Source organism: Helianthus annuus, chromosome 11 (assembly GCF_002127325.2).
Source record: "Helianthus annuus cultivar XRQ/B chromosome 11, HanXRQr2.0-SUNRISE, whole genome shotgun sequence".
In the NCBI taxonomy this organism is placed as follows: Eukaryota; Viridiplantae; Streptophyta; class Magnoliopsida; order Asterales; family Asteraceae; genus Helianthus; species Helianthus annuus.
The window spans coordinates 161,399,668-161,421,347 of NC_035443.2; the positions used below are offsets into that span (position 1 = coordinate 161,399,668).

The following is a 21,680-nucleotide window of genomic DNA, read 5'->3' on the forward strand; positions in this document are numbered from 1 at the left end:
GATTAAACGGGTCAACCCGTCAACCCGACCGGGTTAACCCGAACCTGACCCGTTTAGCAAAACGGGTTGACGGGTTCAACCAGAAACTGACCCGATCCCATTTAGACTAAACCCAAACCTGTGAATTTCATGTTAGGTTCGTATCGTGTTTTCGGGCCGTATCAGAAATTCACACCCCTACCTGACACTAAGTCAGTGACATTTTAGTAAAACTACTTTGTTAAGTGACATTTTGGTAATTTTCCTCTAAAATCCAATCTAGTGGGCCCATCTGATAAAAAGAAAAAGAGTGGATTTTCTGTAAGGTGACGTGGCAAACTCGGTGACATTTCAACACTCTGTGGCTCCAAATCTTCCAAAATTTCCATTACCAAACACTCAACAACACACGGCGGTGGGTGAGGTCCAAGAATGGCAACCACCACCACCACCACCTGTTCCACCTTCGGATTGCCCAAACTCCTCCACTCCACCTTCACCCACAATCTCAACCTTTCATCTTCATCATCTCCTCCTTCCTCCAGAAACCACCCATGGCTTTCTTCCAATCCCAAACCAAGAACAACTGTATCAATTTCGTCGTGTTTGGTTGATAGCTCTTCGGTCAAACCAGCTAGCCCCAAAGTTAGCGTTCAAACACGGTATGTATTCCCATCCCATCCCATTTTCAGTTTCATTTATTTGGGTTTTCGACTACCTTCATTCCTATTCTAATTCGCTATATATCTATATTCTTTAGTGATAGTGATCAGGGTCAGCAACGTTTGTTCTTAAGTACTAAAATATTGTTTATAGATAATAGGCAAATTGGATTTAAATAATCCCAACTCACTGTTATTGGCCAATAATAATCCCAACTCATTTAATCACCAATAATAATCCGAACTATTTACTTTTGTTTGTAAAATACTCCCGTTAAAAAAACACTAACTAGGTTAAAAATTTGCTGATGTGGCTTGCCACATCACCTGCCACATCAGTTGCCACGTCATCAAAAAATGCCACATCAACTGCCACATCAGCTGCCACGTCATCAAAAATGCCACGTAGACTGCCACATCATCAAAAAATGCCACATCAACTGCCACGTCATATGACACATTAGCTAAAAGGGCCACATCAGATGCCACATCAGCAAATTTTTAACCTAGTTAGTGTTTTTTTAACTGGGAGTATTTTACAAACAAAAGTGAATAGTTCGGATTATTATTGGTGATTAAATGAGTTGGGATTATTATTGGCCAATAACAGTGAGTTGGGATTATCTAAATCCAATTTGCCTAGATAATATTTTAACTTGTTAACTTTAAAACACTAAGATACTAAGAATTTTCATCACTTCGGTCTAATTTGATCAGATACTTAAACCCATTGCTCAATCAATGGTCAAATTTGTTCAAAAAGATTTGAAAAACTCACACCCATTGCAATCAGGGTCTAGTTTGTTCACATACTGGTTGAAGAAACAGTGGTTAACCGAATGGTTAGTCCACGGGTCGAATCTCGTCGAGATAGGGTTAAACCCTTCTTTCCTCGATGGATGACTGGTTGAACTTGTATCTGTCGCCTGCACAATGAAAACACCATGACTCGCAACAAGGAGAATAAGGTGGGGGTTGCTCCTTGTTACCACCCTTTGGAAGCAAGATAAGTGATTAGGTAGTAAGTGTGAGAGAGCATATAGCCGAAGAGTGAAGGAGAGAGGCCAATGGGCCGTCTGATGGGCCTGACGTGATAAGTAGCAGCTTATCTTCTGGTCTGTCAAGTGTGCAGACTGCATAAGTGTCAGGCGCACGGTGGAGGTGTCGCCACGTGTCCTGTTGTGTCAGGCGCACGAAGGTGCAGCCGCCACATGGCCTGTTAGCTTCGGCTGTCAGTCTGCTCATCAGCTTTATGCAAGTGGAAGCTTTCTGTTAGTGGATCGGGTAGTCACGTCACGTATTGCACAGTCAGCTGACCGTTAATGTCAGTGTCAGGGTGTGCCACTTGCTGGTTGGTCATAGAAGTCAAAGTGACGGTTCCACTTGCATCGTCTTCTGTGCGCGTGCGCCTTAAAGGCTTGCGCCGGAATGTGGCATGTATTAGGATTCCATCTGTGTTATGGTGTTGTCTGCACGTGCGCCCTGCCGGGTTGCGCCAGACTGTATCTTACATTGTTTATGTTAACCAAGTGGACTGGGTGATGGTCCTTTGCACCAAGCCGTGGCGTGACGTGTGGGACCATACCCCTTCACATACTGGTCAACGCATAAGGCGCCACATCAGACAACATTATGCGCGCACAATGTCATCTCATCACCGCATCATGTGACACATGTATTATGTGCTCCTGATTCACACATTTTATAACTCACATTAATTATATGATTTTTAAAATGCACAAAATTCGAGAGATTGAGAGTTGAGGGTGTTATGAGCGGAGAGGAAGAATTGAATGTGACAAAGGCCTGAGCGGAGAGGACATAGTTGTTAAGAGCGGCTACAGTGACCGCTATAGCGTGCTATGTAGCCATGCGACGTAGTGTCGCTATATGGGTCATAGCGACAAATAGCGATGATAGCGATTGTTTATTTATTTATTTTTTTATGTAAATAGCAATTAGATATAGCTAAAAAATAGCTGGATTTATAGGTTTTTGTTAAATATACATGTAAAATAGCATATATACAAGAGTATTTTGATGTATTATACATACAAAAATTTTCAAAATTCTTTTTCTAGTGTAATTGCTATTTATAAAATAGCCGTCGCCATTCACTACGTAGCCTATAGGTGCTTTGTCGTTATTCGCTATCGACAACTATGGGAGAGGAAGAGTTGAGAGAGTTGAGCGGAGAGTTAAGGTAGGATCTGAGGAGGGTAAGATGTAGACAACCTTATCTCTACCCCGTAGGAATAGAGAGGCTGCTTCTAGTGAGACCCCCGGCTCGATAGTGGTTTTGCATCAAGCCTTGGACATAAGGCACATAATACTCAACAATTAAGACAAAGGCCGATTAGTGCATGTACTCCCTTGTCTTTCGGCTATCAACACCACCACATGATGCATGATTAACAATCCCCCTCTTTTAACGTTATGTTCACGACGAAATTAGTAAAATAGCGTTAAAATTAGTGCACTTTCACCCCCCCCCCCCCCGAGCGCCCACACATATGTACATTATATGCGCATACCACAAGCGGGGTGTGTGGTACTGAATACAAATCTGATTACATAATCCGCTTATCCGATTTCAATCTAGATACATACATCCATAATCATAGTGCATACCCTAAAATAAGCCCATTTTGTTTTGTGTTGTGTTGTGTTGTGTTGTAGTATGTGGAATTGGAAAGGCTACTCGATTCGGTATCAGTGTGCTGGAAACAGTGGCCCTGCATTGGTTTTGATTCATGGATTCGGAGCAAACAGGTCCACCATCAATTCATACTTTCACTAATATAGGAGGTATCAACTGCATTATATCAGTATTCACTAATCAAATCTATTTTCAGACTTTCAGTAATTATAGGTAGAGTGAATTTCAAGAATTGTCCTTTATCTTTATACCAATTTTCAGGCTTTGTCCTTTATGTTCGAAATTGACGAGTTTTGTCCTTTATATTTTCATATCATACACGTTTTGTCCTTTAGGCCTAACCCAGTTAGTTTTTTTAGTTAAATTTGGTCATATGCTTTGCACATGAGGGCATTTTTGTCAATTCAAATGTAAGTTCAACGACAGATTTAGAGCTCAAAGCTTCTGCAGCCTTTGAATTGGCAAAAATGCCCTCATGTGCAAAGCACATGACCAAATTTAACTGGAAAAACTAACTGAGTTAGGCCTAAAGGACAAAACGTGTATGATATGAAAACATAAAGGACAAAACTCGTCAATTTCGAACATAAAGGACAGCGCCTGAAAATTGGTATAAAGATAAAGGACAATTCTTGAAATTCACTCTTATAGGTATTAACTGCATTTGCCATTTCTAAAATGTTTTATGAAGCATGGTTCAAGTTCTATGCTGCTTCAAGAACAATCTCATATGGTATTATGATGGCTTTTTGACAGTGACCATTGGAGGAAAAACATCCCGGTTCTTGCAGAATCACATCGGGTATTCGCAATCGATCTTATCGGTTACGGTTACTCTGACAAACCGAATCCCCGTGAGCTTGGAGACGCGCCTTTTTACACATTTGAGACATGGGGTGCACAACTGAACGATTTTTGTACAGATGTAGTTAAAGATAAAGCATTCTTTATTTGCAATTCAATTGGAGGTAATCCCGTAATGTTATTAGTTCAGTCTAGGGTAGGGCTGCAAACGAACCAAGGTGTTCGTTCGTTAAGGAAATACATGTGTTCGCAAACAGTTCATGAACACTTACTGAACGAGATTTTCTGTTCGTGTTTGTTCGTTAAGGAAATGAGTGTTTTCGTGTTCGTTCGTTAATTTTAGGTAATAAACACAAACAAGTGTTCATGAACATAAACGAACATATATTAAATATTTTAGTAAATATAGAATACCCTGATAATTATTATATATTTTATTAGAGGGAATTTTTAAGTGTTTAAATAAAATATAAAAATTAAAAACCCTAATGAATTTTCGAACACAAACGAACACGTTACCGAACGTTCACGAACATAAACGAACGAACGCGGCCACTGTTCGTGTTCTTCATTTAACTATACGAATGAAATTTCTTGTTCGTGTGCGTTGCTTTATTAAACGAACAGACACAAACAAACTTCCCACTAAACGGTTCACGAACTGTTCGCTGAACGTTCAGTTCGTTTGCAAACCTAGTCTGGAGGTAATCGGTAATTCCACATTGAAACACCCCCCTTAAGATCATCGAGTACATTGTGCAGGACTTGTCGGTCTTCAGGCGGCAGTGGCGGATCCGAGCATTTGTACGGGGGTCATGGTTATAAATATTTCGCTTCGGATGCTTCATATAACGAAACAACCGTGGTATGGAAGACCCTTGATTAGATCTTTCCAGAACTTATTGAGGTAAGTTTTAAGATTAAAAGTTAAAACCTTGGTTGTGTTTCTTTAGCGGATTGTTTTAAGTTATGTACGTTTATTTCAGGAATACCCCTGTGGGAAAATTCTTCTTTCAAACCGTTGCCACAAAAGAGTCGGTTAAGAACATCCTTTGTCAGGTATACATACATGCATACATACACATATTTGTTATGTTTATGTGGTCCCTCTGGTTTGCAGGGTATTAATGGACCGTGTGAGTTTTTCCTAACGGGATCTCATGATCACTAAAAAAACATTGACTAGTTTGTTTAATTACGAGTATGATTTTATGCAGTGCTACCATGATACTTCACAAGTGACCGATGAACTAGTGGACGCAATTCTTCGTCCAGGGCTTGAGCCTGGCGCAGCCGACGTGTTTCTTGAGTTTATTTGTTATTCTGATGGCCCGCTTCCGGAAGAATTACTGCCTCAAGTAAAGGTTGAATCCCCCCCCCCCCACACACACACCGTGTGCACTTCGTCTAGTTATACCTTACACAAAATTCGCGGGTTTGGGTTTACTCTAAACGGGTTCGGGTAAGTTTCAGGTTGAACCCGCGAACCGTTTTAGCTAAATGGGTCGGGTTGACCTGTTTAACCCATTTATATTATATTTTTTTACAACATGTTCTATGTCATAAATTAAGTTGGGTGTGTATTTTTATGCCATTATATTTAACTTAATAAGAGAAATTCACATAAAATTTTATAATTTAGATGTAATTGTGCTATATACATTTGTGTTTTTTTAGTAAATTTTAATTTTAATATATTAATTTCCTTAAAAAAATAAAATAACTCAGGTTGAACAGGCTGTGTTCGGATCAACCCGTGAATATTCAGGTCATGTTCGGATTCATATGTATGACATGATTTTCGGGTTCGGGTTTGGGTTTGGGTCGGGTTAAACCCGCCAACCCGTGAATATGATCTGTTTAACACCCCTAGTTATTTCTGATGTAATGAGAACTGATATGCTTGTGCAGTGTCCTGTGGTGGTAGTGTGGGGCGATAAAGATCCTTGGGAACCAATTGAACTCGGAAGAGCTTATGGTGAATTTGACCCGGTTGAAGATTTTATAGCGCTCCCTGGTGTCGGTCACTGCCCTCAGGTCACCACCTCCATCATCATTATCGTTATGGTTTTATTCTGATCGATTAAATGGGTGTGACTGTATTGTGATGATGATCTCTACTTGCATGTGTGCAGGACGAAGCGCCTCATCTGGTGAACCCGTTAGTCGAGTCTTTTGTGGCGCGCCATGCAACAATGAAAAGTTAGTTTTATGTTAATATACTACAGTACATTCTATACTTGTTAATTGAAACCACAGGGAATTATTACTGTTTTGTTCTTTGAATCCGAGTGCAAAATTTTTACCCAAAGTGACACCTTTGTGTACCCAAAGCGCTGCTTTGCTTTCTGTTTGGATAAACATCTCTGATAAGAACGTTGTTCGCCACCGTTGCCACCCACCACCGCTAGCAACGCCACTCGCCACTGCTGCTGCCTCCGCCACCAAATAAGACATGGAATGGTAATGATCCATCGCATTCCCTCTTCCATTCCATTACCTCGCCTATTCCATTACCCCATACCAAACAGACCCTTATTTATTAATTAGTTAAACAACAACGTGATAGTTAAAGGTTGGATTAGTAAAGCCCATTGTCAACGTGGTGGGGCGCTATGTTAAACCACAACGCATAGCTTTAGGTTACGGGGCTTGTGTAAAGTATAACCATACCTGTAGAGAGTACGACCTGGGCAGTTATGCATAATTGTAATTAAAGAACACAAATATTATATGTATTCTTCATTACGGTAAAAAGGATCATTATAAGGGTACTCGGGGTGGGCACGTGATGGGTGCAAGTGATGAAAGATGCTCCGTGATACACCACCGTCGCAAGGGGTGTATCACTTGGTGATGGGATGGAAATCGTGATAAGTATCGCGGTGTGATGGTTTGTGTTATGTGTGTGGGTTCGACTTTGATATTGAGGTGTTAAGTTGTGATTGGGTGTGGTATTTATTAAAAAACAAAGAAAAAGTGAGTGATGGAATGTGATGACCATTGCAAAAGTGTGATAAGGTGAAATGTGATGGAATGAGATGTCAAATGATGATTATGTGTGATGAGCGATGACCACCACCTATACCCTAAATTAATATACTCATGTAAATCCACAACTTTACAAACTTGTATCTATAAAGAGAGATATTTACAAATTAACAACTTTTTTACAAATTGATCAAAAATAAATCTCGAAAACAAATTAGCAGCAACATCAGCATCAGCATAATCATTATACGCATCTGAGATTGTAACAGAAATGTGAGGATCAAAGATCATAAATCAAAATAAACTAGATAGAATCAATATTCACCTTTAGATTACAGGTATCCACCATGTCTGTTTTGCTTTTCTGACCCTACAAGGAGCTCATACCAGCCACCAATTGTCTATTTTGCCTACAGCTAGGAGCTCATGATTTTGTTTTTGGTCACTTTGGGGGGTTCAACCTGAAATTACCTTAGGCAAGTATGCTGAAAATATGGAGTTCTCCTCTCATTCACAACCAATACGCCCAAAATCCGTTGGTGGTATTGAGTGACATTCCTTATGAGGACAATTTGCTATTATATACACGGTCGATGTGAAATCTACATAGAGTGTTACTCTAAAAATAATTATATATAATAACAATTCATGAAAGGTCCTATGAATAGTCGTTCTTTTCTTTTTTTTTTCTTTAAATCTTTTATGTTTTTTGACTTTTAGTGGGTTTTTTTTGTTCTTTTTCATTGGTATAATTGGAACCGGTATTGACATTCGCTTTTATCGACTTTGCTATTATGATTTTCGATTAACGGAGCCGATAACGACCAAACTCACCCCATGTAGCACGGGGGGAAACGATGAAACTCCCGCCACGTATCAAGGGGGAAAACTTTTTTTTTAATTTGTATTATCTGAACCGGTATCAATATTCACTTTTATCGATATTCGCCTTTATGGTTTAGCACGGGGAACGGTCAAATTCCAGCCGTGTCGAGCGGGAGGAAAAACCTATTTTTTTAATTGGTACCATCGGACCGGTATCAATATTCGTCTTTTTTTGGCTTCCGATGAGTCGAGCCGATAACAACCGTCACGCCACGTAAGACGGGAAAAAGCGATCATACTCCCGCCACGTAGCGCGGGAAAAAACCCGGCATCGATAGGGTTTCCGATAAATCGAGCTGATAACGACCAAAGAAACGCCCTGTACGGAGGAAAAACGATCAAATTTCCACTGCGTAGCGCGGAGAAAAAAAAACCTAGATGTTCCTAAAGTATGTAAGCTTTGACGCTTTGTAACATGTTCTCACCAGTAAGAGAAGTGTTATTTCCTTACAAAAAATGCAGCCATTTTTGTAACATGTTCTCACCAGGAAGAAAAGTGTTATTTGCTTAAAAATGCACAGCCATTTTAAGTAATACAAGTGAAGATTGTGACCATAACGATGTCTTTGATCGATCTGTATACATAATATATAAACAATGTTAGAAAAATCATGTAAGACCACGGCTTCCACTACCGCCTCAAGCCAATGCTGCAAAGCAAGCTTCTGGGCCTAACCATTCTTTAATAACCCTTTCCCAACCTGCAAAAATCAATAACGATGTCTTAGATCGATCTTTAATAACCCTTTGTTTGTATAATTGTATTCAATCGTATACTTTTGGTTTTGAATATACCTTGGCAGCACTTGTTTTTGCTCTGTCCGAACGCGATATAGCGGATTCATGTTTATGAATATGGAAAAATGATATAGAACTTCTATTGAGTTCTGCAGAATCCAACAATCACGAAAACACTGCATTAGCAAAATAAGAGATCCCCGGACAAGTGTTACTAACCAGCTTTCTTCGCGTCCGAAAGCTTTTATAAACTTTTTGGTTTTGCAACTTTGCGGCAGCCTCATGTTTCGGGTCCAACCAGCCCAACCCATCTACTTTACAACCTCTAGGAAAGATAACGCTAGTAAGGTGCTTGAATGTCGTAAATCTCGATATTTCTTGCTGATTTACTAAGCACTTGACAGTAGAACGAAGTGACGATCTAAATCTTCAAAACCGACAAGTTGTTTCGTCAAATGAACCAAGACTTCACTAATTTCTCGATTTTGAGGGTGCGATTTGTCTCTAATTAGAAACTCATAAACGCGTCCATTAATCTCAACCGAACTGCAACCAGGCGTCTTATCTACCCCTCGTATCCTCATCAACTTCCTCACTTCCATCGACTTCTCGAACATCTTCGCTTCCCAATACATACTCGCTAACAACACATAAATCCCACCGTCACTCGGGTCCAGTTCAAGAAGCTTAAACCCCGCCCGTTCACCCATCTCAATGTTCTTATGAATCCTGCACGCAAAAAACAACGCTCCCCACACACCGTCATCCGGTTTAATCGGCATGTTGTTTATAACCTCTTCGGCTTCGTTCAGCAACCCGGCCCGACCAAGAAGGTCTACCATACACGAGTAGTGTTTACATTTCGGCGAAACGTTGAACTTCGATGTCATTTGGGTGAAAATTTCACGACCCTCGTGTACCAAACCGCCATGGCAACAAGCTGACAAAACGCCGAGAAACGTCACCTCGTCTGGCGTCAGACCGACACGAATCATCTCGTTGAAACGTGATATTGCGTCGTGAGCGTTTCCGTTGTTGGCTAGACCGACGATTATCGTGGTCCATGTTAACGAATTTCGGCTGGGAAGTTCGTCGAACAGTTGGAGTGCGGTTTCTATGTTACCGCATTTGGCGTACATGTCGACTAACGCGGTGCCTACACCAACGGTTATAGAAAGATTCTGTTTTTTGATGTAACGATGCATCCATGTTCCGAGATCGAGTGCTCCGACTTGTGAACATGCGGACAAGCAATAAACCATGGTGACTTCATCGGGATAAACGTTCGTAGATTGCATTTCGTGGAACACTGATAACGCTTCTTTGAACCGTTTAGTTTGTACGTAACCACCGATCAAGGCATTCCAAGGAACTACGTCTTTGTCAGGCATTTCATCGAACAGTTTCTTGGCGGCATCCATACGACCGTGTTTACCGTAACCGGCTATCATGGTGGTCCACGACACGATTGTTTTCACCGTCATCTTGTTGAACAAACGCTCCGCAGTCTCCATGTCCCCGCACTTTATGTACATGTCCATTAAGGCGTTAACAAGTGGAACCGTCATCTTTATTTGATTGTTTTCAACGTATCGATGAAATTCCATCCCGAGATTCAAGTTTTCCGATTGAGCGCAACAAGATATCATTCCAATCATCGTAACCTCATCCGGCAAAATCCCGTCTTCGTACATCTGTCGGTACAATCTCAACGCCTCCCACGGCTTCCCGCTCTTTACATACCCGTTAATAATCGAATTCCAAGATACCAAGTCTCTCATACAACTTTCATCGAACACCTTGTGTGCATCGTCTAGCTCCCCACAAGACACCAACATATGAATAACGGCATTATGTACGTACACATCGGTATCAAAACCCGAACGAATAACATGCCCGATAAGCCCAACACCCATCCGAATCAACAACAACTTCGCACAACATTTAAGCAAAAACGGATACGTGTAATTATCCGGTCGCACTGGTTTACTCCTCCTTAACATCTCGATATACAACAAAAGACTTTCTTCCGGTTTTTGACTCTCGGAACAACCCCTAATTGATACATTCCATGAAAACACATTTGGGTAACGTAAACTGTTCAATATTCTTTTACAGTAATCAAGATTTCTTGATTCTGAGAGTGCGGAAAAGGCAAGTAACCGACTTGCGGCAAACCCGTCATGGATTAATCCCGTGATGATCATTTGTGTCTGGATTTGTTTCATCTGGTCCATGGATTTGCATTTTTCCAATGTAGATAAAAGTGGGTTTGAAAGGATGGAAGAATGAGTCGTGTTCCAATTAGCGGGATCTTCTTTGGGACGTAGAAGCGATCGCGTATGGTATGATAAGGTTAATATATGATCTGGGTGCGGTTTATGAGTACAATGGCGAATCCTGAAGTTGGAAATGATCATCGCAAAATCACAAAAAATGTGGTTTTTGAATTTTAAAAGTTAGCGGTTTGAGTCAACTGCAAGACATAATTATTGATCTTCATTAGAGAGATCAGACATCTGCAATATTAAATAACATAATTATAAAACAATGGGATAAAAAAAAAAAATCTTAACAGTGGATCCATAATAAAGAAATTAACATATGCAAATGGTGAACAATGGACCTTAATAAACATCTTCTAAATCTTTGCAACCCATATCTAACAGGGCTGGAAATGTAAGGAACTGAAGCATTCATTCACACAGACATCAGGACATATAAGATCAAACACATATAACAAAATCACCCACTGGCGCATTTCATCGAACACCTCATAGGCATATGCAAAGAGGCTAATAATTACTCTATGAAACAGAAAAAAAAATGTGGGTAAATTGGAGAAGAAAAGAGGGAATGCTAACCTTATGAAGAAACTGGCGGGTAAGAAACTGGATTCATGGTTTGATTTAGTGGGGTTTTATAATGGATTTTGAGATGAAAAGTGAAAATGGGCTGACTATGAAAAGGGCCTGTAATAATTTACACACACACACACATATATATATATAGAGTAATCAGAAGTTTCCAAATTCCAAACCATTCCACACTTTACGATAAATTAAAAGGAATAAACATGGGGATACCAATTGAAACCGGAAAAGAGGTGTGAATTCGGCAAGTGAATGGTTGGTCTTCTTAATAACATGGAGATAAGAGAAGGAAATGACAACTTGTGACTGAGAGACATCTCATGTAATTTTGTTCTCTAATCTATGCGGCTAACGAAAGGAAAAAGTTCAACGAATCACGTGGGCTATATACATGATTGGGTTAACTGGGTTACAATAAAAGTCAATTGTTTCGTGTGGAGATCGAGGCGTCACATAATTGCAACAAGTGAAGACCCGCTGAAACGTGGGGTACTGATGAATGCAACGGTATGTGTGATAGGTGGTGATGCAATTCGACTATCTACAATTTACAAGTTCGTTTGCAAAAAGATATATTCAATGAAGTGTGCGAACGAGTTCACAACCCACTATTAGTTGACTGCTTAGTTGAATAGACACATGAAGACCTCAAAACCCCCACTAATTAACCAATCGTGGTTAGCCCCGAATGATAAGATATCTAAATATAAATTACAATCAACTATAAGACTACAAGGTATGGTGATGGACCATCCTTGGAGGATGATCCGCCACGTAGGCGCCACGTCACATTCCTCTCTAAGATGGTCCATCCTCCAAAACTAGAGGGCATGGTAGGATGGTCCTAGTCATAGTCCTCCACCACTTTTTATGTTTTTTTTATTTTTTTTAGTCTTCTATTTTTTTTTACATTTAACAAATATACTAACAAAATATTTTCATTAATATTAAACCCACATTACATAAATATGTAACACCCTTCTATTTATCACTTGATTTCTGGTCACCGTAAACCAGGAGACCCACATCGTAACAATATATGATCTTTACCGTAAATTACGGTACTACCGTAATTTACGGTGGTACCTGGAAATTCCATGTCTCGTTTGTTTTGTTCATTTCACTCGAACCCAACTCCTGGAATTTACTTTTCTAACAAACCACTACATCAGATTCTACTGACTCAAACATGTTATATATTAAGCAAAATCAAAGAACATTCCCTCATATTCCGGAGCCTTAATCATGTTTTACTAGATTATTTGACCCGTTTGGCTCGTCTAAGGAGTCCTCCTCTATGACGACTACCAACGAGTACCAACCGAATTTAATCAATCAATCAATATACGACTTCATCACTTATTTCAAAACAACTCTTACTCAAAGATTTAGTTACACATTAAAATCATCAAATCTAATAAATGTAACGGGTCAAGTTACATACCTTCATAATTCGTCGACATTGCTTTCTAACCATAATTACCCAACTATTTATTTTGACCCGTTTGGTTTGTCGAGTGAATTCCATCACTTCCTAGGCTCACCAAACGCAATTATTTTGCTATAACAACATTAACGTATTTACGACTAGGCTTATCAACATAAATGTAACGAGACGACAAGTCGCGTACCTTTAGAGCACACCCTTCAAACGCGTATCCGCTCCGGCTTGTCCGCTTGACGATCCGGATTCTTTGCCTAGTGAGTTCAACGAAAACACGTTTAGAACTCCTTTTAATTCACAATTCGCATATTTTGCCTAGACATCACAATCATACGGTTAACTCAAATTTTCAGGTTTAAGTCTTCTTTGAGGCATTTATGCGAACACCTATCGGGCAGAATTTTATATCATTCATGTTTCAAGTTCATAGTTTGCTATTAAGCTAAACTTATTCATCAATAAAGCCTTCATGTAACTTTTAAACATCATAATTTCAGAAATTGCTTTCTATGACCAAATCACACTAGAATAATTCTTCTAAACCCTAGTGTTTACTAGTTTTCCACAAAACCCATGAATCACCTTCATGGTGTTCATGAGAATTTCAGGAATTAGCCATAATTTCACATGTTATTGTCTAGGTTTTTACTCCTAGACACCATGTCATCACTAAGTTAACCAAATCACAAACATGCATCATCAAATTTCAGATTTCCCAATTTCATGAGAATTTCAAACAGAGAATTAACACCAAATTTTACATACCTTGTAACCCCCTTGTGATGAGGATCACTAATCTATGTTCGGATTTTGATTTGGACTGAGTTTGATCCTTCAATTTAGAGATTTTATGCTGAACTAGGGTTTTGATGAACTTGGTCGCCCCCTGCTCTTGTCTGGTCGATCTCACACACGTATGTGTGTTTGAGATTTCTATTTTCCATGTTTTATTAAACTAAATTTTAGTTTAATCCCTTTTGGTCCCTCTAATTTTCTTTAGTCCCCTTTTTGTCCTTTAACTACTCACTAGTCATTATCTAACTAGGTTAGTGTCACCCCTAGTTAGTTTATTTTACTAATTTATTTACAAATAAATTGTAAATTTTATGAACTTATATTTTTCGGGATGTTACAAGTCCATCCCCCTTAAAAGGGTTTCGTCCCCGAAACCGAAGTACGTACCAAATAACGTAGGGTAGAGACGTCGCATCTCCTCTTCAGACTCCCACGTAGAGTCTGAACCTTTCCTATGCTCCTATTTGATCTTGACTTGATCAATTTGTTTGTTTCGCAATTGCTTCTAGCATTCTATCACCACATTTCTTATGCCTTGTTATAATATTCGCTAAATAATAGCGATGCAAATATCATTTCTACATTTATTCCTGAAATCATATAACTCGACAAGAATCATTAGTCGCCATTATTAAAAGGTGGTATCTTCACCCTTTGACCCGTTTGGTCTAACTGACCGATTTTATTAGCGAGATGACATGTATTTTCATCTCGACTATGTGACTCGCTCCGATTTACATCGGGCGGTCGCTTTACTTTTAATTCATTTCTTAACACTTTTCAGCCTATTAAGGCATACTTCATAAGTGTCTTTTTAAAACCAACAGTTATGGTCGACGCGTGACCAATTTACCGTTTTGCCATTATTGTTTGTTTTGGTTTACCCTATAAGGTACTCATTTAAAAATTCATTTTCCATTCGCCATAAAATGATCGAATTACCGATTTAACCTCTTTTAAAAGCCTCCACATGGTTTCTTGTCATGCTCAACTATCTTGTTCCGTACGTCTACACGCCAAAACGTCATACCTCAACTATGTATTCATCTTATTCGTAACCAATACGATAGAGAATTATTCTAAAATATAAGTCTAGTATAAGCCATACTTACTTGACGCTAGTTTTATATTAACAAGCGCTCTACCTAGGTCACAATGTTAATTAGGCTACAACTTGTTTTATTGCCCAAACTAATTGGTCACCATTTTACCTCATACCTCGTCATTCGAGTATGCAATATTGCCGTCATCGGCCCTCTTTGCGTGTTTATACTTCCATATCTAGTCATTTACACTATAACGTGATTACATTCTATATTACTTTTGTGTCCGTGATCACGTTACGCCATGTTTAGTTTTACCTTGACCTTAGTCTATGGCTACACTCATTTTCCTTCCTATAATCTTTCCGACTCTATGACTTCTTATGTGTCCTTCGTGTCGGTTTATTTTACTCATGCCGTTATTTGGTTTATGCCTCTACTTCCTTTCAACCCGTTACCGGGTTCGTTATCTTAATGTTTTTAACACCCCGGTTTTATTGGTTTGCGTTTTCCTTTCCATACTCTTTTACGACCTATCACGTAGATTTACTAATATTTCGCACTTTCACTATTCGGTTAGCACTTACTTGAAATATCAAGTACTATACTTTATTCAAGCCCGTCCAACATTGGAATAGTTGAACAAAACTATCGAAATTCCTGTTTTGCAGAATTTCATCGTCCTTTAGTCATAACTCTTAACCTGAGTCTTTTAACTTTTAATCTGCATCACCGTCTCTTTTATTAATGTCCCGAGGGTTCATTTCTTAGGCCTTGTTAGGTAAAACCATTGCTATCGTTATATAGCTCTTGGGGTTTACCCGTTTTCGTTCTAACACTTCTAATATGTTTATTTTACTAATCTTTTATTCAACTACACTTATCAATGTAATTATTGTTCTTCCTCATACGGGTTTGGTTAATAATATGTTACTTGGATGGTTACCCATACCCAATTTTCTAAATTCGCATTTGACGATACTTTCTTATTCGTAGTGGCGAATAATATGTATCGTTTATTTGGTTTAACCAAGTGTACAACCTTGCCCTTGCCATTCGCTACTAATACAATTTCCGGGTTCGGGTGTAATTACACTCCTTCCCAATCCAACATTTATTCACTTCGTTAAGTTCTCGGGTTCGAGTGTACGCACACTCCTTCCCGTTATGACACTTGTCTTTCATTGCATTCCCGGGTTCGAGTGTACATGCACTCCTTCCCGTTGAAATATTTACCGAGATTACTTTTACCTCGGTTTCACATACTCTCCATTATTTATTTTCTTATCTACATATATATATATATACCTTCATATAGGTATTTCTTTTACATAATTTTTCCCAATTCATTACTCATATATGCCTTTATGCAACTATCATTCGCACTCGCATCGGATAAATTTGTGTTGAATTAAATTTACAAGAAACATACCTGAAATGATATCGGGTTCAGTTTTAGCCTCTGCAGCTGTTATATAAAACGATCTTGTCCTTGACTTCTGGGCATCAGACATTGTGTCAGTTGCGTCTTTGGTTCCAAGCCTTTCTAGACGTTTAGACTTCTTGTGTCTTGGCTTACCACACGTGCCCTTGTGAATTTTTCCGCAAAATTTGCACTGATGTAACACAGTTTTTGTAACTCCTCTCTTGAGAGCTTTATTAGACTTGGACTTCTTTACGGAACTTGGATTCATATCCAATACCCTCCTCTCTTCTATTTCTTGTAATATGGTGTCTTTCAATTCAGCCATCATACCATCCACCACCGGTACGATTGTGGTTTGTAATCTATCAATATAATGTGATAGACTATTTTCCAGAGCTTTTCCGACTGCCTCGGAAATCTTAGCTTTCATTTGCTCAGTCAATTGAGATGCCGAATCATCTCTGGTTACTGCAGACATTTCTTTAACTGAAACATCCATAATGGTTAATCAATACTTATTTAATTCATTTCCATCTTATTATACGGAATTTATATCACACTCACTTAGTCATAAGTAATGTGTTATTTTCCTTCGGTTTGGTCAAGTACATATCTTGCCTTACCTTTCTTACTTAGTGTATTTCCCAGGTTCGAGCGTATTTATACACTCCTCCCATACACTTTTCGCATATTTCATATTGTTTAATCTCAATTATAAGTAACTCTTACCGGATGTCTTGAAACTGAAATGTTTACATCAATTATTAAACATCTCATTTATAACATAACTTTGTTTGCTTCGGTCTAGCCAAGTTCGTAACTTGCTTTGACCGTTCTCATTTAGTGCACTTTCCGGGTTTGAGTGTATTAACGCACTCTTCCCATGCACATTAATTTCCAAGAAATGTTTACATCAATTATTAAACATCTCATTTATAACATAACTTTGTTTGCTTCGGTCTAGCCAAGTTCGTAACTTGCTTTGACCGTTCTCATTTAGTGCACTTTCCGGGTTTGAGTGTATTAACGCACTCTTCCCATGCACATTAATTTCCATCTCTTTCATTTAAATAGGATAAGATCTACTAACATGAATAATTAATCCTTACCGGACGATCGATCAAGCTTGAACCGAACACTTTGTTGACAACCTTAAGCTCTGATTACCAACTTGTAACACCCTTCTATTTATCACTTGATTTTAATAGTAAAATACGCCATCTTATCCAAAATATTGATTAAGTGACAAATTATTCGTTAACGGAACTCATAAGTACATCAACCTTAGTCAACTAGTGGCTAAGTTAAATGATTTCAAAAGTAGTTTAATAATGTTTACAACCCATACATAATACTACTAAAGATTTAAAACATTGCGGAAGCTTCAAAATGTAGTGTTCGGTTCTTCATCATGTGCTTGATCGCCATCCGTAAGATCCATCTTGTTACCTATGATCAAACCGTTAAAATCATTAGTTTTAACGATATGATATAACATAATTCCAAGGTTTGACGTCACATTAAAAATAACAAAAATATATAAGTTATTCTGGATCCACCGTAAATTACGGTATCACCGTAATTTACGGTGAGACCTGGAGATTTCTGGTCACCGTAAACCAGGAGACCCACATCGTAACAATATATGATCTTTACCGTAAATTACGGTACTACCGTAATTTACGGTGGTACCTGGAAATTCCATGTCTCGTTTGTTTTGTTCATTTCACTCGAACCCAACTCCTGGAATTTACTTTTCTAACAAACCACTACATCAGATTCTAGTGACTCAAACATGTTATATATTAAGCAAAATCAAAGAACATTCCCTCATATTCCGGAGCCTTAATCATGTTTTACTAGATTATTTGACCCGTTTGGCTCGTCTAAGGAGTCCTCCTCTATGACGACTACCAACGAGTACCAACCGAATTTAATCAATCAATCAATATACGACTTCATCACTTATTTCAAAACAACTCTTACTCAAAGATTTAGTTACACATTAAAATCATCAAATCTAATAAATGTAACGGGTCAAGTTACATACCTTCATAATTCGTCGACATTGCTTTCTAACCATAATTACCCAACTATTTATTTTGACCCGTTTGGTTTGTCGAGTGAATTCCATCACTTCCTAGGCTCACCAAACGCAATTATTTTGCTATAACAACATTAACGTATTTACGACTAGGCTTATCAACATAAATGTAACGAGACGACAAGTCGCGTACCTTTAGAGCACACCCTTCAAACGCGTATCCGCTCCGGCTTGTCCGCTTGACGATCCGGATTCTTTGCCTAGTGAGTTCAACGAAAACACGTTTAGAACTCCTTTTAATTCACAATTCGCATATTTTGCCTAGACATCACAATCATACGGTTAACTCAAATTTTCAGGTTTAAGTCTTCTTTGAGGCATTTATGCGAACACCTATCGGGCAGAATTTTATATCATTCATGTTTCAAGTTCATAGTTTGCTATTAAGCTAAACTTATTCATCAATAAAGCCTTCATGTAACTTTTAAACATCATAATTTCAGAAATTGCTTTCTATGACCAAATCACACTAGAATAATTCTTCTAAACCCTAGTGTTTACTAGTTTTCCACAAAACCCATGAATCACCTTCATGGTGTTCATGAGAATTTCAGGAATTAGCCATAATTTCACATGTTATTGTCTAGGTTTTTACTCCTAGACACCATGTCATCACTAAGTTAACCAAATCACAAACATGCATCATCAAATTTCAGATTTCCCAATTTCATGAGAATTTCAAACAGAGAATTAACACCAAATTTTACATACCTTGTAACCCCCTTGTGATGAGGATCACTAATCTATGTTCGGATTTTGATTTGGACTGAGTTTGATCCTTCAATTTAGAGATTTTATGCTGAGCTAGGGTTTTGATGAACTTGGTCGCCCCCTGCTCTTGTCTGGTCGATCTCACACACGTATGTGTGTTTGAGATTTCTATTTTCCATGTTTTATTAAACTAAATTTTAGTTTAATCCCTTTTGGTCCCTCTAATTTTCTTTAGTCCCCTTTTTGTCCTTTAACTACTCACTAGTCATTATCTAACTAGGTTAGTGTCACCCCTAGTTAGTTTATTTTACTAATTTATTTACAAATAAATTGTAAATTTTATGAACTTATATTTTTCGGGATGTTACAAAATATAAAAAAAACATAAACTTAAAAAAAAAAGACTTAATAAAAATAAACATAGAGTTAAATAATTTGATGTTTTTTCATGATGTCGTGTTGTAATTTTTTCAACATCGAACGTTTCGGCTCGGGTTCGTCCTCGACATTCATCGTCATTATTTCCCATTCCTTGAGCCGATTTTTTTCATCGGAAATTCGGATTTTCTCATTCGCCAATCGGACCTTCTCTTTTAACTTTTCTTCCGATGCATGACTTTTTTCTTCGATGCCCCGCTCCTTCGTCTTCGTTTTTTGGGCCGTGACGTCGTTGTACATTTTTAGGTGTTCCATAAACTCAACTATGTGCGGGTCCACCTTTTCCTTTTCTTTTCCCTTGGCCCGCTCCTTCTTTGTTTTGTCTCGGCCCGGTGGACGCTCCGGTTCACGTACGTTATACTCGTCTTCGTCATAGTCGGCGTCATCATTTAAGTTTATGTGACACCTCGCGTCCGATCCACCGGCGCTTAAACTACCCGTTTCCGACGTTTTTTGGCGTTTCGCCATCGCCACCTCGTTAGGAATAGGGCTATATTTTGGTTCGTCTTTTACAACCATCCACGCGCGAACGTGAGGAAAGTTGGAACCATTCTTTTCCTTATACTTTTCCAATGCCATTTTGAACCTTTTACCGGGTTGTCGGAAGTGCCAATGAAAGCCTTGGCTAAGGCTTCTTCTTCGATTGGGGTCCACTTAGTCGCCTTCGGTTTCGACGTTTGATCACCCACCACTTGTTTGCCTTTGTTTCGTTTTCCTTTCCCTTTAGGCGGTTGGGTTTCGGGCACAATCTCCACATCGTCTTCGGGTTCGGATTGGGTCGGGATCGGTTGAGGTTGAACGGGTGGTGTGGGGATCGGTTGAGGTTGAACGGGTGGGAAGTTCCAAGCACCCCGCATCATCATTTGTTGAAGGGCTTGATTTTGGGAGATTTGAGCGAATTGGTTTGGCGATTGTTGGAATGAAGCAAACGCGTTCGATGAATATTGCGAGAATTGGTTCGGTTCTAGCGTTGGATAATATCCCGGAACCGAAAAAACATTTGGTTGGGTCGGATTGTTGGGAGTATTCGGGTTGTTCGAAGTGCTCGGGTTCTCCGGGTTGTTGAACGGATCCATGAAAATTATGTGGAAGAAGGTTTAGAGAATAGTGGAAGGAGTATAAAAATTATGTGAGAAAGAGGTGAATTTTTGAGGTTAATTTGGTGATTGAAAGTGAAAATGGAAGTTAAATTTATATATTTTATAAATATAGCCGTTTGGAATTTTTCAAATTATGGAAATTTTCTTTTTTTTTTTATTTTAACGGTCATAAAGTAAAAGAGGGGCCCACTTTTTTGCATCGTCGCAAACGGCTAGAAGCCGACGGAGAGGACGGGACGGGATGGGGGCGGCACGGTGTTTGGACCGTCGCGGACCCGCGACAGACCGGGGCCGCACCCCATACCGTGTAGCCTAATAGTAATGATAGAGACAAAAGCAAATGTTTATATTTATGTCAAGAAAAAACAATGGGAGTGCAAATATAAATTTAACTTTTTTAGAGTGGATGAGGCACCCTCGGGTATCCCTGTTCGGGTACTAATTAAGACTTAGGTGCACCGCTGCCACCCTCTCGAGTTGGCCGGGTGGGTGGTGTTTCTGGGTAGCACTCATCAAAGAAAGGAGCGTGTTTGTGACTGTTGAGCTGGCGTAGGGGACGAGTTACACCCCATTCACACTTATATTGAATCTCAACTATTCTATGCTTCTATTTACACAATCTCTTATGTGCTTCTAGTTGCACAATCTCTTGAAGTTAAAAAAAATTAAGAGTAAATTACAAGTTTTATCCTTTACGTTAACACCTCTTTGCAGGAGGTGTACTTTGTGCAAAAGATGATGAGTTTTATACTTAACATTTCAAATTCTTACACGTTATGTCCTTTAGCCCTAACTGAGTTAGGTTTTTTGGTTAAACAACCCTTACTTTGTGAATTGACTAAATTACACTTGTTAAATAAAAATAAAAAATATATCTAAACTAAAAACTCCTATCTCCCTCACTCTCTTTTTCTCTCATTAACCCCACTGTCAAATCTTCCCTCCACTGCTAATCAAGAAACCACCATCTATCATTCTGTGAAAATTAAAGATACAACTAACAATAGAAGATCAACACAAGAAATAGC

General features: G+C 38.8%; 2 protein-coding genes and 1 long non-coding RNA gene across 6 annotated transcripts; 1 reads left to right on the forward strand and 2 right to left on the reverse strand.

Moving 5' to 3' along the window:
- The first annotated feature begins 354 nt into the window (after positions 1-354).
- LOC110890874 (uncharacterized hydrolase YugF) lies at positions 355-6,415 on the forward strand. Its single transcript, XM_022138523.2, has 8 exons — positions 355-641; positions 3,321-3,413; positions 4,057-4,268; positions 4,867-5,011; positions 5,091-5,163; positions 5,322-5,468; positions 6,016-6,141; positions 6,240-6,415. Exons 1-8 carry the CDS (start codon positions 412-414, stop codon positions 6,309-6,311), a joined length of 1,098 nt encoding a protein of 365 aa, XP_021994215.1. The 5' UTR covers positions 355-411; the 3' UTR covers positions 6,312-6,415.
- A 1,993-nt stretch (positions 6,416-8,408) lies between these two features.
- LOC110890875 (pentatricopeptide repeat-containing protein At2g22410, mitochondrial) lies at positions 8,409-13,957 on the reverse strand. Of its 4 annotated transcripts, XM_035980009.1 has the most exons (4): positions 13,801-13,957; positions 13,223-13,289; positions 8,776-11,237; positions 8,409-8,681 (listed from the first exon to the last, which is right to left on the reverse strand). In XM_035980009.1, the coding sequence occupies exon 3, from the start codon at positions 11,136-11,138 to the stop codon at positions 9,108-9,110; it is 2,031 nt and encodes a 676-aa protein (XP_035835902.1). In that variant the 5' UTR covers positions 11,139-11,237; positions 13,223-13,289; positions 13,801-13,957; the 3' UTR covers positions 8,409-8,681; positions 8,776-9,107. The 4 variants fall into 4 exon arrangements, with proteins under 4 accessions (XP_035835902.1, XP_035835901.1, XP_021994218.1 ...); XM_035980008.1 differs by lacking the exons at positions 13,223-13,289; positions 13,801-13,957 and adding an exon at positions 11,583-12,389 and having other exon boundaries at positions 8,776-11,194; XM_022138526.2 differs by lacking the exons at positions 13,223-13,289; positions 13,801-13,957 and adding an exon at positions 11,583-12,388.
- A 3,667-nt stretch (positions 13,958-17,624) lies between these two features.
- On the reverse strand, positions 17,625-19,240 carry LOC118484108. The gene is made up of 3 exons (XR_004872739.1): positions 19,115-19,240; positions 18,537-18,603; positions 17,625-17,748 (listed from the first exon to the last, which is right to left on the reverse strand). It is a non-coding gene; the product is annotated as an uncharacterized LOC118484108 (long non-coding RNA).
- Between the last annotated feature and the right edge of the window lie 2,440 nt (positions 19,241-21,680).

What these genes read in the sequence shown, in the direction of transcription:
- LOC110890874 (XM_022138523.2), top strand. Translation starts at nt 412, where the DNA reads ATGGCAACCACCACCACCACCACCTGTTCCACCTTCGGATTGCCCAAA. An exon ending in AAAGTTAGCGTTCAAACACG is followed by an intron (nt 642 to 3,320) that starts GTATGTATTCCC and finishes GTTGTGTTGTAG; the next exon opens with TATGTGGAATTGGAAAGGCT. An exon ending in TATTTGCAATTCAATTGGAG is followed by an intron (nt 4,269 to 4,866) that starts GTAATCCCGTAA and finishes TACATTGTGCAG; the next exon opens with GACTTGTCGGTCTTCAGGCG.
- LOC110890875 (XM_035980009.1), bottom strand. Translation starts at nt 11,138, where the DNA reads ATGATCATTTCCAACTTCAGGATTCGCCATTGTACTCATAAACCGCAC.